At 44.1% G+C, this 21,693-nt stretch overlaps 3 protein-coding genes and 1 long non-coding RNA gene across 4 annotated transcripts in view; 1 reads left to right on the forward strand and 3 right to left on the reverse strand.

Annotated features, from left to right (window-relative positions):
- Positions 1-2,825: 2,825 nt before the first annotated feature.
- Positions 2,826-11,297, reverse strand: SMIM20 (small integral membrane protein 20). Its single transcript, XM_048848682.2, has 3 exons — positions 11,105-11,297; positions 6,126-6,182; positions 2,826-3,376 (listed from the first exon to the last, which is right to left on the reverse strand). Exons 1-3 carry the CDS (start codon positions 11,211-11,213, stop codon positions 3,339-3,341), a joined length of 204 nt encoding a protein of 67 aa, XP_048704639.2. The 5' UTR covers positions 11,214-11,297; the 3' UTR covers positions 2,826-3,338.
- On the reverse strand, positions 9,385-10,851 carry LOC125636099 (small ribosomal subunit protein uS14). The gene has a single exon (XM_075127991.1). The coding sequence runs from the start codon at positions 10,242-10,244 to the stop codon at positions 10,092-10,094; it is 153 nt and encodes a 50-aa protein (XP_074984092.1). The 5' UTR covers positions 10,245-10,851; the 3' UTR covers positions 9,385-10,091.
- Positions 11,298-13,430: 2,133 nt separating the features above from the next.
- Positions 13,431-16,983, reverse strand: LOC142071940 (uncharacterized). The gene is made up of 3 exons (XR_012668198.1): positions 16,913-16,983; positions 14,985-15,105; positions 13,431-13,838 (listed from the first exon to the last, which is right to left on the reverse strand). It is a non-coding gene; the product is annotated as an uncharacterized LOC142071940 (long non-coding RNA).
- An 83-nt stretch (positions 16,984-17,066) lies between these two features.
- The window catches only part of SEL1L3 (SEL1L family member 3), a 62,376-nt gene continuing 57,749 nt past the window's right edge, over positions 17,067-21,693 (forward strand). The window contains exon 1 of the mRNA XM_048848685.2: positions 17,067-17,149. Within this exon, the coding sequence (XP_048704642.1) occupies positions 17,087-17,149 (63 nt within the window). The 5' untranslated portion in view covers positions 17,067-17,086. The remainder of the gene's footprint in view (positions 17,150-21,693) is intronic.

The raw sequence follows: 21,693 nt of genomic DNA on the forward strand, positions 1-21,693 counted from the left end.
AGGAGCTCTAAAAGCCCGATTTGACCAGAGGATTCCCCCAGAACAGGAACTGGGGAAGACAACCGTAAGGCTGCTTTCTGAGGACCACCTCACAAGTCCTGGTACAAGAGATAGGGCATGTCAGGCCTCAACTCACAGCAAGTAAACTTTTAGCATGTAACCTTGGCAGTGATGCAATCAGTGACAGGCCTCCAAGGACTAGGTTATGCCAGGGGCTTCAGAATAAATCCAGACTTAGGAGTGTGCTGGTTGAGAATTTGAAAGTGGAAGGCAACTTGGGTGACAGTGATCATGAAATAGTAGAGTTCATGATTCTAAGGAATGGTAGGAGGGAAAACAGCAAAATAAGGATAACGGATTTCAAGAAGGCAGACTTTAGCAAACTCAGGGAGCTGGTAGGTAAGATCCCATGGGAAGCAAGTCTAAAGGGAAAAACAGTTCAAGAGTTGGCAGTTTTTCAAAGAGACATTATTAAGGGCACAAGAGTGAACTATCCCAAGAGTAGGAAAGATGGGCAGTATGGCAAGAGACCACTCTGGCTTACCCAGGCGATCTTCAATGATCTGAAACTCAAAAAAAGAGTCCTACAAAGAGCGGAAACTAGTCAAATTACAAAAGATGAATATAAACAAATAACACAAGTATGTAGGGACAAAATTTGAAAGGCCAAGGCACAAAATGAGATTAAACTAGCTAGAGACAAAAAGGGTAACAAGAAAACCTTTTACAAATATATTAGATGCAAGAGGAAGACCAAGGACATGGTAGTCCTGTTACTCAATAAAGGGAGGGGGAAACAAGAACAGAAAACGTGGAAATAGCAGAGGTGCTTAATGACTTCTTTGTTTCGGTTTTCACCAAGGTGGTTGGTAACGATTGGACGTCTAACATAGTGAATGCCAATGAAACTGAGGTAGAATCAGAGTCTAAAATAGGGAAAGAACGAGGTCAAAAATTACTTAGACAAGTTAGATGTCTTCAAATCACCAAGGCCTGATGAAATGCATCCTAGAATACTCAAGGAGTTGACTGAGGAGATATCTGAGCCATTAGCGATTATCTTTCAAAAGTCATGGAAGACGGGAGACATTCCAGAAGACTGAAAAAGGGCAAATATAGTGCCCAGCTATAAAAAGGGAAATAAGGACAACCCGGGGAATTACAGACCAGTCAGTTTAGCTTCTGTACCCGGAAAGATAATGCAGCAAATAATTAAGCAATCAATTTGCAAACACCTAGAAGATAATGAGGTGATAAATAAGTCAGCATGGATTTGTCAAGAACAAACAGTGTCAAACCAACCTGATAGCTTTCTTTGACAGGGTAACAAGCCTGGTGGATGGGGGGGGAAGCGGTAGACATGGTATCTCTTGACTTTAGTGAGGAGGAAATTCAATAAGGACAAATGCAAAGTATTCCACTTAGGAAGGAACAATCAGTTGCACAGATACAAAATGGGAAATGACTGCCTAGGAAGGAGTACTGCGGAAAGGGATCTGGGGAACATAGTGGATCACAAGCTAAATATGAGTCAGCAGTGTAACACTGTTGCAAAAGAAGTGAACATCCTTCTGGGATGTATTAGCAGGAGTACTGTAAGCAAGACACGAGAATCCTTCCACTCTACTCCACACGGGAGTATTGTGTCCAGTTCTGGGCGCCACATTTCAGCAAAGATGTGGATAAATTGGAGAAAGTCCAATTAAGAGCAACAAAAATGATTCAAGGTCTAGAAAACATGACCTATGCGGGAAGATTGAAAAAAACTGGGTTTGTTTAGTCTGGAAAAGAGAAGACAGAGGGGACATGGTAACAGTTTTCAAATACATAAACAGTTGTTACAAGGAGGAGGGAGTAAAATTGTTCTTCTTAACCTCTGAGGCTAGGACAAGAAGCAATGGGCTTAAATTGCAGCAAGGGCAGTTTAGGTTGGACATTAGGATAAACTTCTTAACTGTCAGAGTGGTTAAGCACTGGAATAAATTGCCTAGGGAGGCAATTTCCATCATTGGGGATTTTTAAGAGCAGGTTGGACAAACACCTGTCAGGGATGGTTTAGATAATACTTAGTCTTGCCTTGAGTGCAGGAGACTGGACTAGATGACCTCTCGAGGTCCCGTCCAGTTCTGTGATTCTAAAGATGCCCCCTCCGACCACTGAGCTGTGAGCTTAGAGACACAGCACAGAATCTCATCTGTGATATTTAACTGGGAGTTGTGAGTGGTCTGAACCTGAATTGCTGCGTATGTTAACTAATCCATCTTAGCTTTGTTATAGAGGTTGCTTCTTTTTAAGAAAATAGGGACAAGCAGATTGATTCTCTACTTTTTAATTGGAAAATATGGCACAAATCTTGCTTCATATATACACAGAATCTAAATAAACAGCGGGAAACACACTTGTTGATATTGTTCTATGGCCTAAGAGCATTGTTGGACCTCATGCTGTTCCCCTCCAAGAAGGAAGTTGCTACAGTAACATTAAATATGATGGCCATTTATAGATTAATAGATTGTAAAGCCAGAAGGAACCTTTGTTATCACTCCTGCATAAAGTGCCACAGAATTTCACTCAGTAATTACTGTATCAAGACCAGGGACAGGTGGCTGAACTACACCACATTTTAGAAGAGCATCCAATTTTGATGGATTCCAATGATGGGGAATCTGCCACATTTTTTGTTAAATTGTTCCAGTGGTTAATTATGTTCACTGTAAAAAACATGACTTTACAGAAAGACCCTACAAGATACATTCTACTCCCACTGACATTGCCAGTGCTGTTTCCTATTTACAAAATAAACATAATGAAATGGAGAAAATGTCTGCCAGTTTAAATAAATACACGATTTTAATATTGTTTACAGATTTACAGTTGTATCACACTACAGTCTTTCTGCATTGTTCACCCATCTTGCATATACTATGTCTTTCATCTGTATTTATAAACTCAAAAAGGAATAATCAAACAGTGGAGTAAACTACAATGATCTGCATAATTTATTCTAATCATATTTATTCTATAAATGGCTAAAGATTGAACCAAATAGCAAGTTCTCTTTTCTTCCCTCAAACGTATGAAAAAGTGTTTCAGCTCTAAACTCAAAAATAATTCAGCCATTTCAGTCAGTCCATTTTGTTCCAGAAGCTACGGAACTCTAAAGAAAAAATTAGTATTAATCTTCAGAATCAGCAGCATTCACTGAAGTGACTACCTAAACCACCATATTAAGAATCCTTCCCCAGCAACACCCGAACAATACACTCAGTGTATGAGTCAAAATAGTTGCTTTGAACATATCCATCTTCAGTCACACCTTGTGATGTACAAAGATGATGTTATTTCCTTCCAAATGGATCAGACCATACTTTTAACCCTATAAATCAAGAAAAAAAAACACTATCAAGAGTTTATAGATTTTTATAGGCCAAAAGGACAATTATAATTATCGTCTGACCTCCTGCATAATAGGTCAAAGAACTGCACACTGTAATTTCTGAATCAAGCCCGTAACTTGTTTGACCTATGCATATCATTTAGAAAGACATCTAGTCTTGATTTAAAGAATTCAAGTCATGGAGACTCTAGGTAAGTTGTTCCAATGGTTAATTACTCTCAGTGTTAAAAAACTGCATCTTATTTTTAGTCTGAATTTATCTAGCTTCCATCTGCTATGTCTTTTTCGACTAGATTATAGAGCTGTCTATTATCAGACATCCCTCTCTCTCTCATGTAGGCACTTGTAGACAGTGATCAAGTCACTGCTTAACCTTCTTTTGGATAAACAGACTGAGCTTCTTTAGTCTAAATCCATAAGGCACGTCTTCCAGACCTCAACTCATTCCTGTAGTTCTTTTCTGAACCTTATCCAATTTTTTAACATCCTATTTGAAGTGTGGATACACTGGATACAATATTGAAGTAATGGTTTCACTGATGTTATATACAGAAGTAATACCACCTCTCTACTGGATATTCCCCTGAAGTTGATTTGGACTTTTATAAAAAAATTGAAACAAATAATCCTGTAATACCTATTACAGAAACACAAATAGCCTCTTGTCTGCAGCAACAAATAGCCAACCTTGAATGGCTAATAGCTAGTACTTTAATCCTCCCAGAGCCCTTACATTTACTTTGCCTATCAACAAGAATCTCTTTCACTGGCACAGCAAGCCAAAGAAGCTAGCTGGAAATTATAACAGTAGTTATCAACAAAATATTTCTGACAATGGAAACAATACATGCTCAGGCAGCTCAGTTCTACATAGTTTCTTGGTTAGAGCTTCTATTCAGCAATGCAGAGTGCAAATGTACATTTTTACAGTAAAGCCCAGCCTACACATAGAAGCTTTTAATTGGTGTAGAAATCTGTTGTTTAATCTGTACAAGCCCTCTGCATGAATGCTCTGAAACTGGTTTAAAAGTGACATATCTCCACACAGAGGGGTTGCACCAATTTAACTAAATCCATTTCTAAACCAAGTTAGTTAAATTGGTGAAATTTCTGTGCAACGACGATGTGACACTCTACATCCCAGGGGAGTGCCCTGTAGCCCCAATATTCATCATTTGTTTATAACTGTGATATTGCATATAAAGCATGACATGTGAGGTATCAGGGGAAAGAACAATGGCTTTCAGCAGATCATGACCCTATCTAAATATGTATATCATTAGTGCATATAAAGTTATGCAGTTGTGTTGTATGGTTGTCACTAAAATACGCTGTGAATTGGGGAATTGCCCAGATATTAGATCCCCGCAGAGAAGGACAAGGGAGCTAACCACAGCCTAGGCGGGTGTCAAACAATCATCAACAGCCATTATCCTGCAAGGGAGTTACAATTCAGTGACCCACTTGCACAAGGCCACACTAGGGGAATTGCTCAACCTTGCCTGGTGGAGACTCAGCAATGCCCACCAGACATGCCTTGAATTATGTTCTCCAAACACATGGATGGACTAAGGGTATGTCTTCGCTACCCGCCACATTGGCGGGCAGTGATCAATCCAGCGGGGATCGATTTATCGCGTCTAGTCTAGGCACGCTAAATCGACCCCCGAGAGCTCTCCCGTCGACTCCTGTACTCCAGCGCCACAAGAGGCGCAGGCAGAGTCGACAGGAGAGTGGCAGCAGTCGACTCACCGTAGCGAAGACACCACAGTGAGTCGGTCTAAGTACGTCGACTTCAGCTACATTATTCACATAGCTGAAGTCGCGTAACTTAGATTAATCTCCCCACACAGTGTAGACCAGGGCTTAGAGTATAAAATAGAGCACAGGGGCCCCATGCTTTGCCTTTGCTCCTCCCTACACCTATGCTGCAAGCAACAAGAACACTCCGAAGACTGAAGACTCCAACAGAGGAGACTGGCCCAGGTTTCAAAGGTGAAACCTGCGTACTATGATCTGCAATATCCAGTGAGGTGAGAAAAACTGTTTAATCTAGATGTTGCCAAGTCTAATGGGGTTGAGAGTTTAGACTGCATGCTTATATTTTCTTTTCTTTTGGTAGCCACTCTGACTTTTTGTAATCAATAAACTTGTTTTACTGTTTATCTTTATCAGTGAATTTGCCTGAAGCGTTTGGTAAATCTGCTCAGGTTCACAAAGGCTGGTGTATATCCACCTTCCATTGATTAAGTGGTGAACCAATTAGTGAACTGCTTGTCTTGAGCAGTGCAAGATAGTATATTCCTGAGGTACAAGGCTGGGAGCTGCGGAGATTCGGCTGGTGCCTTTCTCTGTGTGATTCATGAGCGGCTCTGGGAGCATTCATGCAATCTAGCTGGGTGTGGAGCTCCACGTGCAGTTGTGCTGAGTGGTAACAGCGCCTGGAGGGGTTTGCTGCTTGTAACTAGCAAGGCATTGTGAGAGACAACCCCAGGGTGGAAAGTTAAGGGGGCACAGCGGTCCCACAGTCCCAGCTGCACCTCTGGAATCCCGTCACAGATGATGCCTGAGAAAACTGTTTAGCACTAAGTCACGTATTACAAGTTGTTTGTTAGTTTTTCTAAAAGAACACTGAATAATTAAATGGACAGACTATTTAATTTAACATACTTGCTTTTAAAGTCTATTTAAATGCTGAAATTATAGTATTCAATGAGTGTTTTATTACCTGGAGGCTGAACATCCTCTTGAACAATACCAGATCGATTTGTTGCCTGTTCCTTCCCTGGTAAACACAACAAACAGTAAAATCACACAGACAGAAACACCATATATTCTTACAGTAGCGAACAAAATGTTATGAATCAGAAAGGCAGCACAAAAAATCTGCATGTGATAGTCTGACACGCTGGTGAACAGCAGTCTGCTCAGCAAAAATATAATAAATCACACAGGATGAAAGCTTGCATCTCAGACCAATAAACAGCAAGATAATTTTTGGATATATAACCAAACCAAAAAGAGATAATGTGAAAGGATTAGTTTCTTTGATATAGTGTTTCTATAATATAGTGTCAGCTATTGCCAAAAGGTGGTATTAGGGAACACAACACCTTAGTGACAGATAAAATGCAACACTGATGAGTGAAAAATAATGCACATTGGAAAAACTATACATACAAAATGATGTGATCTAAATTAGCTCAAGGAGTGATCTTGGAGTAATTGTGGATAGTTTTCTGAAAACATCCGTTCAATGTGCAGCAGCAGTCAAAAAAGCTAATAGAATGTTAGACGCCACCAGAAAAGGGATAGATTATAAAACAGAAAATATCATAATGCCACTATGTAAATCCATGGTACACCCAAACTTTGAATACTGCCTGCAGATCTGGTCGTCCCATCTCACAAAAGATGTTAGAATTGTAAATGGTACAGAAAAGGGCAACAAAAATGATTAGGTGTATGGAACAACTTCCATACGAGGTGAGACTAAAAAAGACTGAAACTGTTCACCTTAGAAAAGAGACTACTAAAGTGAGAATATGATAGAGGTCTATAAAATCATGAATGGTGTGGAGAAAATGAATATGGAAGTGTTATTTACCCCTTCAATAACACAAGAACCAGGGGTCACCCAATGAAATTAATAGGCAGAGAGGTTTAAAACAAGAAGGAAGTACTTGTTCACACAACACACAGTCAACCTGTGGAACTCATTGCCATGGGATCTTGTGAAGTATAACTGCGTTAAAAAAAGAATCCAATATTCTCATGAAGGATGGGTCCATCAATGGCGGTTAGCCAAGATGACCTGGACACAACCCCATACTCCGAATGTCTCTAAACGTCCAAATGCCAGAAGCTGGGACTAGACAATGGGATGGATAACTCAATAATTGCCCTGTTTTGTTCACTCTCTCTGAAGCATCTGGCACTGGTCACTGTTGGAAGACAAGATACTAGCCTAGATGGAACATTGGTCTGACCTGGTATGGCCATTTTTACAAAATGGAAGAAGGGTGGTTAGAACATTTTGGGTGCTCTTATAATATGATATCATAATAATGTAACTTCTTATAGACGGGACTGGTCGCACTAAACATCTTCAAGTTTCCCTGACACTTCCCAATAGAAGAACCTGTTTGCAATAGCTTTTAACTTTAACCATTTGGGTTGAAAATTTCCCTGCCAGGAGTCTGCCTCAAGCTTTCCCCTGCTCTCCCCCGGGGAGGAGGGAGAGAGAGAGAGTAACTGTGACAGAATTGGAGGAGGAGACTGGCACTTGTTGGCCAAAGAGACTGGAAATTGGAGCTAATGAGACAGACCTTTGGAAGGAGCAGGCTGGGACTGGGAGCTGTGGGGCGGAGAGGGGAGGGAAATGTCACTAGTATCAGATGACGAGTTGGGAGATACACATTTTGATACAGTCTATCGACAAGGGGGAGTGAATTAAGATTGCACAGGCAACCTTAATACTGGAATTTCCAGACTTTTGGGTGCTTGACTTTGTAACCTTAATGATGTTCTTTTATCATAGTGTTTTGTATGTAATTTATATTTAAACTGCATTATGAGGAGGAACAGGATACAGAGAAGAGTGATCAGTTTTTGATGGGAAATGGAACAGAAAGTGTATCTTGGTGGGAAGCTCCAGTCTGAGTAAGTGGAGCTTCCCTAACAGACTGTAGGTGCTTACCAATTAGCATGGCATTTAAACTGAAATAAAATGAAAGTCCCTCTGAGGTGGCCATAAAATTTGTTTCACTTTCTCTTTTACAATTCAAAAATATTTTCAAACTCTTTCAATAGATGAATCACAATAAAGTTTGTGTTAAAATGGAGATACAAATTGTAAGAGATTAGCTCCTTTGTTCTCCATTATTAGTTGTCCCCCTTAAAAGCTTGATATAAAATTTCTGTGCAGAAATTTGATCTCCTGTATTTTTCAATTTTTTTTTCTTTTCTGTTTCCATCTGAATTGTTTTATGGCTCTTTGTGCACAATGGAGCAACAATAAACTCTGGAATCAACTGAAAGTTAATTTATGCTCCCCCTGCTGGCTCTGCATCAGCAAAACACTAAACACTGACTCATCTAGGTCTTGCATAAAAAGCATTTGATTTTTAAAAATTTGTTTACAGAATACAACAGCAAGTTTAAAAATTTAAGAGCCAAAGAAACAGTAGATTAGAAAAGTACCATATTCTAGACAGTTAACCGTGAAAAACAAAGAAAAAAGAGAATATAGTTTAGACTAGCATTCAAGGCAATGTTCACGACGTTCTAGTCACTCAAGTTATCATGACTAGCGACTAAGGTAGCTCTTAAATTCACACTATATACAGGTTATATATGTGGTATACTTATGGGAAGCTTTATGCACCCCTTAAGCTGGAATGTTCTCTTCTGCTTCAATTCAAATTACTCTCTAAAACTCACTTCTTCTGCAATATTTATCAGAACTGAGGGGAAGGTAGAAAATATTTGTTTTAAAATACAAGTTTAAAAATGTGTTCATGCCTCACTGGTTCACATAACTGTATGCTCTTATTGTCATCATTGTCCTTTTCTTTCCCCTTCTCTTGATTCCCCCATACATTGTCACATCAAACTCAGACTCTTTTGGGATAGGTCCACATCCGTAATTGTTTCTGTGAGGGAACAGCACATTTTGGGAGCTTGAAAAAGTAATTACAACTCCATGGATGTGAGAGATTTAAGTAATGGGACATTAACTTGAAGTTTAGGCATCTTTTAAAATAAAGGCATTTTAGACCCTGGAGGTACTACAAGTGTTCCTGTGTCCTCCCGTGCCTTATTAATGTTCACAATAGAAAATGGAACACAGTGATACAGCCAGAATTCAAAATCTAGAGTTTCTGGATTCCAGCTGTGCTCAGGCCATCAGTCCATACTGCCTCCTATATTGTACATATACACACATATATTATGTAATGGATCATTGAAAAGCCTATTTTGGTGAGTTTCCAGTTGTTTAATATGATTTTATTTTCCACTGTAAAAGGTCTGCCTCAACTCCCTTTTCTATAACAATGGGATATTACAAGCAAATAATAAAGGAGGGATTATTCAAAAATATTTCTATAGCAAAGATTGGTCGTTTTATATGATGTGAAACAACAAGTAGTATACATTAGGAGCATTTATTCCCTAATCTGCAACAACTTATCTTTATCTGAAATAGAGGGGAGAAATAGGGAAGAATAGTGAAAATATTAGCTTGTGTTAAGTGAGTTTGTTGCAAAAAATGTATTCCAGACACCAAGGGACGCTCTTGAAAGCAAACTAGCAAATGTTATGGATACAAAACCCATGCTCACTCTACAGTTTACAACATAAAAGTAAGGTGAAAAAACCCCACCATTCAACTGCTAAAGTCAGATGTCTTAAAGAACAGTTTTTCCAAGAAACCATTCAGTATGCAGCATGGACAGAGTTCTTTGGGGGTGATGATGCTAGAATGTCTTAGCACCATTAATCCTATCTCCATCATGATTCTTTTTTGTGGGGGAGGTGAGGGGGAAGGAGAGAAAGACTGTTAAGCCATTTTATTTTATACACAAAATAGCATGTCAAAGACTTGGTAAATTTAGCATTCCCAGTTATCCAAATTAGGCAGAGAATTATGTCCAGAAGTCTTCTTGTGACAGCTCATCTACTTAAGAAGTGTTTAGTCCAACTTGATGAAGCCGATGTCCTTGGCACACTGGCAGAAACACTGCCTGCACATGTTCAGCCTGCACTTGCGGATCAGGCCGTGGCGGTTCGAGCACAGGCAGCACGAGCGGCAGCCCTGGCTCCAGTAGAGCTGCTGGTGACCCATCCTGCCCGAACTGTCAAGCTAACTGAATACAGCCACAACCACCACCCATGGAACCTATCACCACGAAGCCTTTTCTTCAAAGCACTTCATTTGAAAGAAGAGAACTCCTCTCCTGGAGGTTTCTTGCTAAGTAGTTACTGAAAATATAGAACAGATGACAGCAGGGAGGTGTCACTTGTCTGGTTACGGACGTTTATTGTGGGAGGCAGTAATAGTGCTCTGTCAGGATATATATATAGGCTGGCTAAAAAAAACCAAGGAAAATCTGAATCCCTGAGACAGCCAAGAGGATGAGGGGAACACAGGAGGGGACCATGGGGGAAAATAACTCATGTGATCAGCAAAAAGAAAAGGAGGACTTGTGGCACCTTAGAGACTAACCAATTTATTTGAGCATAAGCTTTCCTGAGCTACAGCTCACTTCATGGGATGCATGTGATCAGGAGGCTCAGGGAGGGACAACCCAAAGGGTAAATGAAGCGCTTGCTGTACGGCACAGAGAGGATATCGTGAGGGGCGAGAGGATGAGTCCTAGGGGTTACACAGGGAGGGGACCGGGGCGGGGCATGCCCGAAGGGGAGGTTGCTCACTGGGGCCCGGGGCATGCCCGGGGCATGCCCGGGAGGACAGGGGACACGCAGGTGGGCACCGGGCACCCTACAGGAGAAACGTCCGCGGGCTCAGCCGCGCAAGGCGAGGGGCACAGGCTGGAGGAAGGGACCGCCAGAGTGATGCACAGGAAGCGGCGGCGTACAGGGGAGGATCGGCAGAGGGGGGCGGGGACCACATCACCCGAGGCACTGCCCACCCCAGGGGGGATCACGTGAGGCTCGTTGGGGTGGGGGGGGTCCCGCACTCACTGTATTGCTCCATCTGCAGCAGCGGCCGGAAGTAGATGGGATAAAACGCCGCCCCCACCACGGCCACGAACCCGCCGAAGATGAGCAGCGTGCGGGAGATCCGCGCCATGGCCTGCAGAGGGCAGGGCGCAAACCTGCGCGCGATCAACACCTGCGCTCCCTACCTCCCCCCCCCTTTGCACACTTCCGCTTCCGGGGCAAGTGCAGGGGCTGCTGGGAAGCAGCCTGGATCACGTGGGTGCTCCGGCCTGGGCGAGAGCTAAGCCACGCCCCCTCTCACAGGCGCCCGCTTCCCCCCTGTCACAGCGCGGCCTGCGCAGAGCGACCCGTTCTGCGTCCTCGAGCGCGCTCCGGAGGGCGGAGCCTGTCGCCTCACCTCAGTGCTCCGAGCCCCGGGAGGCGCCGGCTTGGGCGGGCCTCCCTGGCGGGGTCACGGCCGCGACCTTGGAAATCCCGCCGCCGTTGGTCACGAGCGTCCGCGAGCTCGGAGTATGCCGGGCTTTGGACAAGCACGTGGTCGAATGGCGGGCCTGGTACAAACGCCTCTCTGTGCGGACAGACAGACAGACTCAGGGGAAAGAGGGGTACACCCATGATTCCTGAGGGGTTTGGGTTGTAGGCGGCGGGGGGCGGGGTGTTACCTTTGTATAACTTCCTACGTCTGGAAAATACAATGTATAGTCCATTTATATCAGCCATAATCTCAGTACCCTTCATTTGCCACCTTTTTAGTCTCTCCTCAGTCCTCCACTGAGCATCTCATTGTCATTTAAAAGCCTCTGTTACACTCCATGCAGCCACAGTGCAATGTACTCCTGGGGGAAATTTGTGTCACTGCGCGTGCGCAGAATTCATGTTCTCTGCAGATTTCTATGCTTCCCCACAGAAAAATGACTTCTGATGGAGAAGCACAGGGAAGCTGCAAGAGCAGTCATGCACTCCTCCCTGGCAGCATACGCAGGTCGGTTTGGGCTCCTGAAGTGGGGGGAAGAGCAGCTGAGCAGTCATGCGTGTCAGAGAGACATTCTCTCCCTCTCGCTCGCTATTGTGGCCCATTTGGCATGGAGGGACAGAGTTTCAGGGTGTTTCTGAGGAGTTAGGCATGGGGTCCCCTCAGGCAGAGCAGAACGTAGCAGCCTGTCTTCTTAGTCAGTTGTTCCCATTGTCTTTGTGAATTCCCCCAGGAGTATAAAACAGGTGTCAAAGTTTTAAGGCTCCTTTACATTACCAGAGTGGTGTAAAGGACAGTATGACCTTATAAATGCTTATGGTGCTTTAATGATTTGAACTGGTCTACATTTTTGGACTGAAAAAGTTTCCTATCAAAATATGCTCCATGAACTGTTTGCTACTAACCATTCTGGAGATGGTCAGTAGCCAATATAAATTATGAGTTGATTCCCCAGCTCCCTTATTGCTCAGTTTCCTATGATTAAGGCTGTGAGTTTGTCATGGAGGTCACAGATTCTGGGACTTTCTGTGACTTCTGCAGCAGCTGGTGAGCTTGGCCCTGGGGCAGCCCCTGGGCAAGTTGCACAGGCTGCTGCTGGGGTAGTCTCGGGTCACCGTGCTCCCCAGCAGCAGGAGTTTGGGTGTAGGAGAGAGTAGGGGGTTGGGTCATGAGACAGGGTGAGGGATCTGGGTAGCACTTACCCTGAAGCAGAAACATCCTCCTCCCGACCAATAAGAGCTGTGGAGGCAGTGCTCGGGGCGGAGACAGCGTGCAGAGCTGCCTGGCCATGCCTTCACTGAGGAGCTGAAGGAGGGGGCTGTTGCTGCTTCCAGGGAGGCACGGAGCCAGGTAGGGAGCCTGCCAGCTGTGCCACCTCCCCAGCGGTGGTCCTGGGCTACGCAACTCCAGGCCACCCCCGTGCCAGCGGCCACAGCGCCCCTGTGCTGCTGCCCCGAGTACCCCCAAGATTTAGTCAGAGGTATATAGTACAAGTCATGAACAGGTCATGGGCCATGAATTTTTGTTTACTGCCCATGACCTGTCCATGACTTTTACTAAAAATACCCATGACTAAAACGTAGCCTTACCTATGATGTAATACTGAGCATATGGCTGCATATATTTGTTGACTAATAACTAGAAATAAAGAATCAAACCTAACTACATTACTATTAGGCAAGGGGGTTGGGGGATTTCCTCCAATGTTCTCCACTCCCATTCTCCACCCATTATATTGTAGTTTAAATAAATTACCTAAATAATTGAAACCAGCATGATTATATTGCATTATTTTGACAATTAAAATATGCAGAATTTTAAAATATTGTGCATAGAATTTTTAATTTTTTGGCACAGAATTCCCCCAGGAGTATGTAATGGTGTATATAGTTTAATAACAATACATCTACATTGTGCCTTTTATCATGATTGATCCTAAAGTGAATTACAAACGTGGACATGAATCGGGTCACCCATCACAGATATGTAGTCACCTCCTGAGCGGAATAGAAAAGCTGTTTAACACCACTTGGCAACCCATGAAGTGAATAATAATATATTCAATTGAAGCTACTAGTACATTCTAACACCAGTCAGTCTTTATGTAGCTATAACATCATCATGCAGAAAGATGAATGCCTGTGACTTCAAACACAGCAGAATAAACAAGTATGTGCGTTTTTTATTACATTAAGCAAAGATGCCAAACTTTCATTTTCCGTAGATAACCAGCCTGATATTGATTCTAGCAGAATCCAGTTCCTTAGGTGCTTTGAATGTAACCTGCAAAGAGAAAGAAATTGCTTGTAAGAGCATAATCAATCTTCTTCTTCTGCCTGGAAGATTTGTTTCAAAAAGGGTCATGTTCTGCTTGTTTTTTTACATTACAAATATCAGTTAAGGATGTCATGGTCAATCTTTTCTAGTTTTGCTGAGGGCTTCTTGGGCATACCAGATTGTGGACCAAGAGATTTCTCAGTCTTTGAATATTTAACGGATACTTTTTTCTGCCCCAAGTATATTGTTAGGTGTTAGAGTTGAATGTATTAACAAAACCAAAGTTTTAAAAAGCCTGAATCAGAGTCACTGCCTCTCTCAGTTAATCAGCTTTCATTTGCATGATAACTCTATCATATATCTACAATTTCTCCTGTTGTCCAGAGAGTCTTTCAGGATAATCACATTGGACACAATCAGAATCTCCAATGCAGCGGTTCTCAAACTGTGGGTCGGGACCCCATTTTAATGGGGTTGCTAGGGCTGGCTTAGACTTGCTGGGGCCCGGGCCAGAGCCAAAGCCCATTCCCCGCTGCCCAGGGCTGAAGCTGAAGCCTGAGCACCACCGTATAGCACCACCTCAGCCCTGGGCAGCGGGGCTCAGGTTACAGCAGGGGTCAGCAACCTGCGGCATGCGTGCCAAGGTGGCACACAAGTCGATTTTTACTGGCACGCTGCTGGCAGGCAGCAGGCTGAGCGGGGCCGGCGGCCAGGACCCCGGCTGGCAGGAGCAGGTGGATGGAACCCCAGACGGGCGGCAGGCTGAGCCGCTCAGCCTGCCGCCGGTCTGGGTTTCTGTCCACCGGCCTCACTCAGCCCGCTGACGGTCTAGAGTTCTGGCCGCCAGCCCCTTGCCAGCCGGGGTCCCAGCCGCTGGCCCCGCTCAGTGCGCTGCCGGCCTGAGTGAACAGAACCCCTGGCCAGCAGCGGACTGAGCGGGGCCGGCAGCCGGGACCCTGGCTGGCAGGAGTCAACAGAACCCCAGACTGGCAGCGGGTGAGCCGCTGCTGGTCTGGGGTCCTGTCCGCCACCCAGCTCAGTCCGCTGGCAGTCTGGGGTTCTGGCCGCCAGCCCCTTGCCAGCTGGGGTCCCGGCCATCTGCCCCGCTCAGCCTGCTGCTGGCCTGGGATACCAGTCACCAGCCCCGCTCACCTCACTGCTGGTCTGGGGTTCCAGCCGCCCGGCACCCTGCCAGCCGGGGTCCGAGCCTCTGGCCTTGCTCAGCCCTCCTGCCTGCTTGGGGTACCAGCAGCCAGCCGAGCGCTCTGCAGCCCTTATCAAAAATTACACTACAATTAGCTTAAAAACTTGAAAACTTAAAAACGTATATTACAGTAATCGTTAAAAAATGTATAATGTTAATAAATACATAGGTTTGATGAAACAAAGTGGTTGTACTTATGTGCCTGTGCTTAATTTGTGTTTTCGATGATTTACCTTCTAAAAAAATCTCACATGTCTCGCACCCCCAGGGGTGCGTGCACCCTAGGTTAAGAACCACTGCACTAAAGTGATAAGATCTGCATTTTAATTTAATTTTAAATGAAGCTTCTTAAACATTTTTAAAACCTTGTTTACCTTACATACAACAATAGTTTAGTTCTATAATATAGACTTACAGAGAGAGACCTTCTAAAAATGTTAAAAGGTATTACCGGTGCACGAAACCTTAAGGTAGAGTGAATAAATGAAGACTCGGCACACAACTTCTGAAAGGTTGCCGACCCCTGGGTTACAGGCTCCCTGCTGGGGTTGAAGCCCTTGGGCTTCGTCTTTGGCCTTCCTGCTCAGGGTAGCGGGGATCAGGGGTTGGCTCAGGCTTCAGTCCTCCCTCCTGGGGTCCTGAAGTAATTTTTGTTGTCAGAAGGGGGTCGCGGTGCAATGAAGTTTGAGAACCCCTGCTCTATGTAACAAGCAGCCCTCCTCTCCCAATGCCCTTTTTTGAGGAAAAAAACAAACCAACCCATTCAGACTTTTGTTTTGCATCATTACAAAGCAAAATAATGGAATAAGCTGAATTTTCAATTTTGGATATTTAAAAGGACAAGCATTTGTGGTATGTGAAGAAGACATAGTTGTCATCCTAAACATTGTGTCCTTCTCAACCAGATACAAATGTTTTCAAGGACAGAACTGGTATGTAGTACAATACTTCGGACGTTGGGAAGCAGTATTTGCCAAATCCTGCTAATATTGAAGCCAGTGGGAATTTGCTTGGATGAGAGCAGGATAGGAGCCATATTCTGCAAGGCTAAAATTCAACAAAATGTAGAGGAACCACACATGGCCCTACATACTACTTAAGGTCCCTTCAGTCTTGCATCAAGGGCTCCACATATGTGCAAGAGGTCTGCCAAAGTCTACTAATTGGGGACCAAGGCCTTAGACTGTAGTCTGGCAGTAGGGCAGGAAGCCCACTGTAAAGTGTCATGCATTTCTATTGGTCTACATACATGACACATAACATTGAACGCCATTATCTAATACAACTCTTAATTACAATGCGATAGAAACATATATTAAACAATCATTTTAACTCCATTATTAAAAATGGCAATGGCAATTAAATTGGTACTGTCCTGCCATATGTTTTATTCAAGTTCAGGTTTGAAAGCATAAGTAAAAACAATAATATGCTTTATGTGAGCTGTTCAAGGCAGCTACTATGTCTTCCTATGTGTGTATGCCTAACATACTATACGCTTGAGCATAGTGCAGATATGTAATAATTAATAGTAATAAAATGTACCAAGGACTTCAGCCCATGCAATGTCTTTTTTATTGTAATTTCTATGATTCTGTGATTATGGTTAATAACTAATAACATGATAATGTGCACTTCTATAGAGATGTGACAAATGTTCTCAAAACACTTTACTAGAATTAATTAATGAAGCTTTACAACTTATTCCAGTTTGACTGATGGGTTCCTGGGGCACAGCAAAGTTAAGTGATGTGCCAGACTTGACATGGGAAGTCTACAGAAGAATAAAATCCAGAAAACCTGAAGGCTCCAGCCCCGCCCGGGCGGCTCCTCCTCCCCCCGCGGAGGCTGAGCTCCTCCAGGAAGCAGGATCTACCTAGTCCCCGTGGCCGGATTCCCCAGGCGGCCGCGCGCTCGGGCTGCCCTGCCCTGCCCTGGGCACCGACCCGCCGCAGCAAGTTCCGCTCTCGGCACCGAGCCGCCGCGCGCCGTCACCGGCGGCATCCGCGACGCCCATGGGAGCAGCTGGCGCCTGAGCCCCATCGGAACCATGTGGTACCCAGCGGAGCCCCGGGCCGTGCCCCACGGGGGCCTCCTCCTGCTCTGGCTGCTGGTGAGCCCGTCTCCCCCCACTCCCCGGACACCGGCCGCCACCCCGCTGCGGCGCTGGCCGGGACCTGCCGCCGGGAGCACCCTGGGAGGGGCTGCCAGCTCCTTTGCCCTGCAGCAGGCACATCCTCCGCTGCCAGCCCCGGAAGCTATGCAGGACCCCGCTGTGCTCTGCAGTATGCCCCGTTCCTCCCAGCACACCCCTCGGTGCACCCCCCAGCGCACTCCCAATGCTTCCCCCAGCACACGCCCTCTATGCCTCCATCCATCCCAGCACACTCCCAATACATCTCTCAATCCCAATACACCCTCCATCCACCACAACACTCCCTATATACTTGTCCATTCCCATACACCTCTCCACCCACCCCAATATGTTGCTAATACACCCTTCCACACTTCTCCATCCACCCCAGCACACACCCAGTACACACCTCTGTCCACCTTAATATGCTCCTAGTACAGTCCTCTGATCCAATACATGCCTCAGTCCACCTCAACGCAGTTCCAATACCTCCATCCCTCTACCCACTCCAACCCATTCCTAATGCACTCCTGCACCCTAGTACCCCCTCTGTCCACCCCAGCACACTTCCCGTGTAACCCCCCATCCCCGTACATCCATCCATCCATCCACTCCAACACACTTCCAGGACAACACCAAACAAGAAGAATCCCACTATTTTCCATAGGACTATATTAACCTGAATCAGAAATATAAGAAATATAAGGCTGGAAGGGACCTCAAGAAGTCATCAAGTCCAGTCCCCAGCGTAGAGGCAGGACCAAGTAAACCTAGACCATCTGTGACAGGTGTTTGTGCAACCTGTTCATAAAAGCCTCCAAAAATGAGGATTCTACAACCTCCCTTAGAAGACCATTTCAGAGATTGACTATCCTTATAGTTAGAAAGTTTTTCCTAATATCTAATCTAAATCTTCCTTGCTGCAGATTAAACCCATTACTTCTTGTCCTACTTCAGTGGACATGAAGAACAATTGATCACAATCTTCTTTATAACATCCCTCAACATATTTGAAGACTGTTACCAGTCCCTCCTCTGAGTGTTTCTCAAGGCTAAATATGCACAGTTGTTTTAATCTTTCCTTATAAGTCAGGTTTTCTAAACCTTTTATCATTTTTGTTGCTCTTCTCTGGACTCTCTGCTGTTTGTCCACATCTTTCTTAAAGTGTGTTGTCCAGAATTGGACACAGTAGTTCAGCTGTGCCTAGTAGAGTAGTCTTGCATACAACACTCCTGTTAATACACCCCAGAATGATATTAGTCTTTTTTGCAACTGCCTCATATTGTTAACTCATTTTCAGTTTGTGATTCACTATAACCCTCAGATCCTTTTCAGCTCTGCTACTATCTAGACAGTTATTCCCCATTTTTCAGTTGACATGATTTGTTCTTGACAAATCCCTGTTGACCATTGCTTAAAACCCTGTTTATCCTCTGGGACAGGGGTTCTCAGACTTCCTTCCACCACGACCCCCTTCTAACAACAAAAATTACTTCACGACCCCAGGAGGGGGGGAACTGAAGCCTGAGCCTGCCCAAGCCCCACTTCCCTGGGAGGGGGCGGAGGGAGAGAGGAAGCCTGAACCCTATTGCTCCAGGCAGGGGGACCAAAGCTGAAGCTCAAGGGCTTCAGTCCCTAGTCAGGGGGCCTGCAACCTGAGCCCTGCTGCCCAGGGCTGAAGCCCTAGCACTTTGGCTTCGGCCCTGAGGAGTGGGGCTCAGGCTTCAGTCCCAGGCCCCAACAAGTCTAAGCCAACCTGATGACCCCATTCAAAGGGGGTCGCGACCCACTTTGGGGTCCCGATCCACAGTTTGAGAACCATTTCTCTAGGTGCTTATAAAGTGACTGTTTAATAATTTGTTGCAGTATCTTTCCAAGTATCAAAGTTAGGTTGACTAGTCTATAATTCCCAGGTCCTCTTTGTTCCCCTTTTTAAAGATAGTTACTTTGTTTGCCACTCTCCAGTCCTCTGGGACTTCACCCAATTCTCTAGGAGTTCTTGAAGATAATTACTAAGGGTTCTGAGACTGCTTCAGCTAGTTCCTTAAGTACCCTAGGATGGATTTCATCAGGCCCTGCCAACTTCGAATACATCTAACTTATCTGAATCTTCTTTAACCAGTTCTCCTATTTTGATTAAGGATAGTGTGTGAGAGTAAAAGTTGGAGAGTTGATAACTGGGCCATTAATCTGGTAATATATACTTAACGAAGACTACATGGGCAAGATTTTCACAAGATTTTCCGCACCTACAGTCAAAGCCACATTTTCAAAAGAGATCAGTGTTGGAAAAACATCAGCATCACTCTGGAAGCTGCTGTATCCTGAGTGCTTTTGAAAATCTGCCTTTATGTAGGTGCCTAAATAGGAGCTTTCCAAATCTGGCCCCAATTGTGGGTTCAAGCACCTGAACATCTGGACCATACCTTTTAAAAAAATTTAGCCTCAGATTTCTAAATTCTTGTGTCCTTATGTAAGCAACATACATAACTCTTATTGACGTCATTTTAAAATGATTGTATGTAATTATTTTTTTACACATAAAAAAGGAAAGAAACTTCTCCTGGTTTCTTCTCTTATATTATATTCAGATTATTACATATTTTCTGCCTGCACCACCCATACAGCAAGAGCTGTGTTTACCTCTGCAGCATAGTCTTAGGTCAGGCTTTAGATTACCATCTTTGTCTCTGACAACAAAAGAGTTACAAATTGTGAAGCGGGAAATGTCACATTGATTAACTCTGTGGCAATACTGATCTTTAAAATGTAACCCTTTAAAGAGGATCCTCTTCATTTTGGCCAGACATATTTATTTCCTCTTATAGAAACTAGGGGTTACTCACTATTTCTCAGTGTACATTATTGATCTAAGAAGTGATGAGTCATACCGTTAATGCATTAGAAAACTTTGTACAGTAGATGCCATTAAAAACTCAACGTTTTCCATTCCAGAGGGATTGTGGTACTGTGGTATCTCTTCTTTTACATGTAAGACTATACTATCTTTACTGTAGGTACCCAGGTGGTGGTAAATAATGAGTTTTTAATGGCACCCACTATACAAATTAACTTAAAGCGGCATAATTTCAGGACTCTGCTTTTGCTCTTTTGGCCTCCAATTTAAGTCAGTGGGGATTGTTTTGCTATTGATACTGAATGGGAGCAGGACTGGGCCCTTTGTGCTGAATTTCTCATATTGGGGCTTTTGCACATATCTTAAAATTCAGCATGGCACAGTAGAGGACTATGGGCCATATTCAGATCTTGTGTAAACAGATGCAATTTTATTGAGGTCAGTGGAGTTTCTCCAGAGCTGAATTTGGTCCCCAATGACACGCTCATCATCCCTGATACTAATGGAATGATTTATAATAATGCCTATTCAGCCTTTTTTCTTTTTTGTTGCCTAGTATCAATGATGTTTCATAGGTTGAAAATCAACTTCTTTGCTCATCACTGGTGAATAGGAAGCTTCCCCTGAAATCTGGCATGGCAATAGAACCAATGCCATCAAATTCAGTGGAATCTAACTCCCTTCCAATTAATAAAAAGTTTGTAGCCCTTGTGGATGTTAAAATAACTATGTGAATCAGCTGTAAACTAATGCAGTGTTGTCTTCCTGAGTCTGTGTAGTGTTAGCATGTGAAATTAGCAGGACACTGTTCTGTTTTACTATTGCTGTTCCATGCTTACCCAGTGTCTTGAGTGGATAACCTCATCGAACATCTAGGACAAGCACATATTATATAATGACCTTAGATCTCACCAAGGGATATTGGCAGATTCCATAGCCAGTGCTGACTGGCAGCCTCACAGCAGCTGGAAGAATAAAGAAGCTGTGAAGCAAAGGAGCGGGGAGACTGCCAGAGGAGCTAGCAGGCTAGAGAAGGGAAGTCCTGCCAGAAAATTGGTGACAAGCTGCCCAGGCACAAAACCCCAGACAAGGGATGACTAACTATGGGCTGAAGAAGCCCACAAAGCCAAGTAAAGTAGGAAGGGTACAACAGGAGAAATTGGAGAGAATTGATTGTGCCTGCCTGGTTTAAGAACCCTGAGCTGGAACCCAGTGGAGTACGTTGGCATAGGTTCGCCTACTGATCCCTCAATGGAGACTTAAGCACCAAAAGGGGTCTCCAGACCAGCTAGCCTGGCCAACTATAAGGGGAAACTTGTACACCCCAGAGGTACAGAAACAAAGACTTTCATAGCCCAGAACAGGACTATTATAGAGACTCAGACAGGAAAGGCCGACTGACCCCCCCTCCAGACTGAGCAAACTCTGTGCAACAGTTCCGTCTGACCAGAGCAGGGGAACTGACGCATTAGCACCTAAGTCTACACTGCTGCAAATAATGACTACTGTGCTTTCCAACTAGATTTCCAACTAGTAAGTGCACTGCCATTCTGTATTTCATTCTTGCAATGCACTTTTGAATACTTTACAAATGTTAATTAATCCTAACAAAACTGTGATTGGGAAGTGGATTAGGTATTATCCCCACTTTACAGATGACTAATT

Source organism: Caretta caretta, chromosome 4 (assembly GCF_965140235.1).
Source record: "Caretta caretta isolate rCarCar2 chromosome 4, rCarCar1.hap1, whole genome shotgun sequence".
Lineage (NCBI taxonomy): Eukaryota > Metazoa > Chordata > Testudines > Cheloniidae > Caretta > Caretta caretta.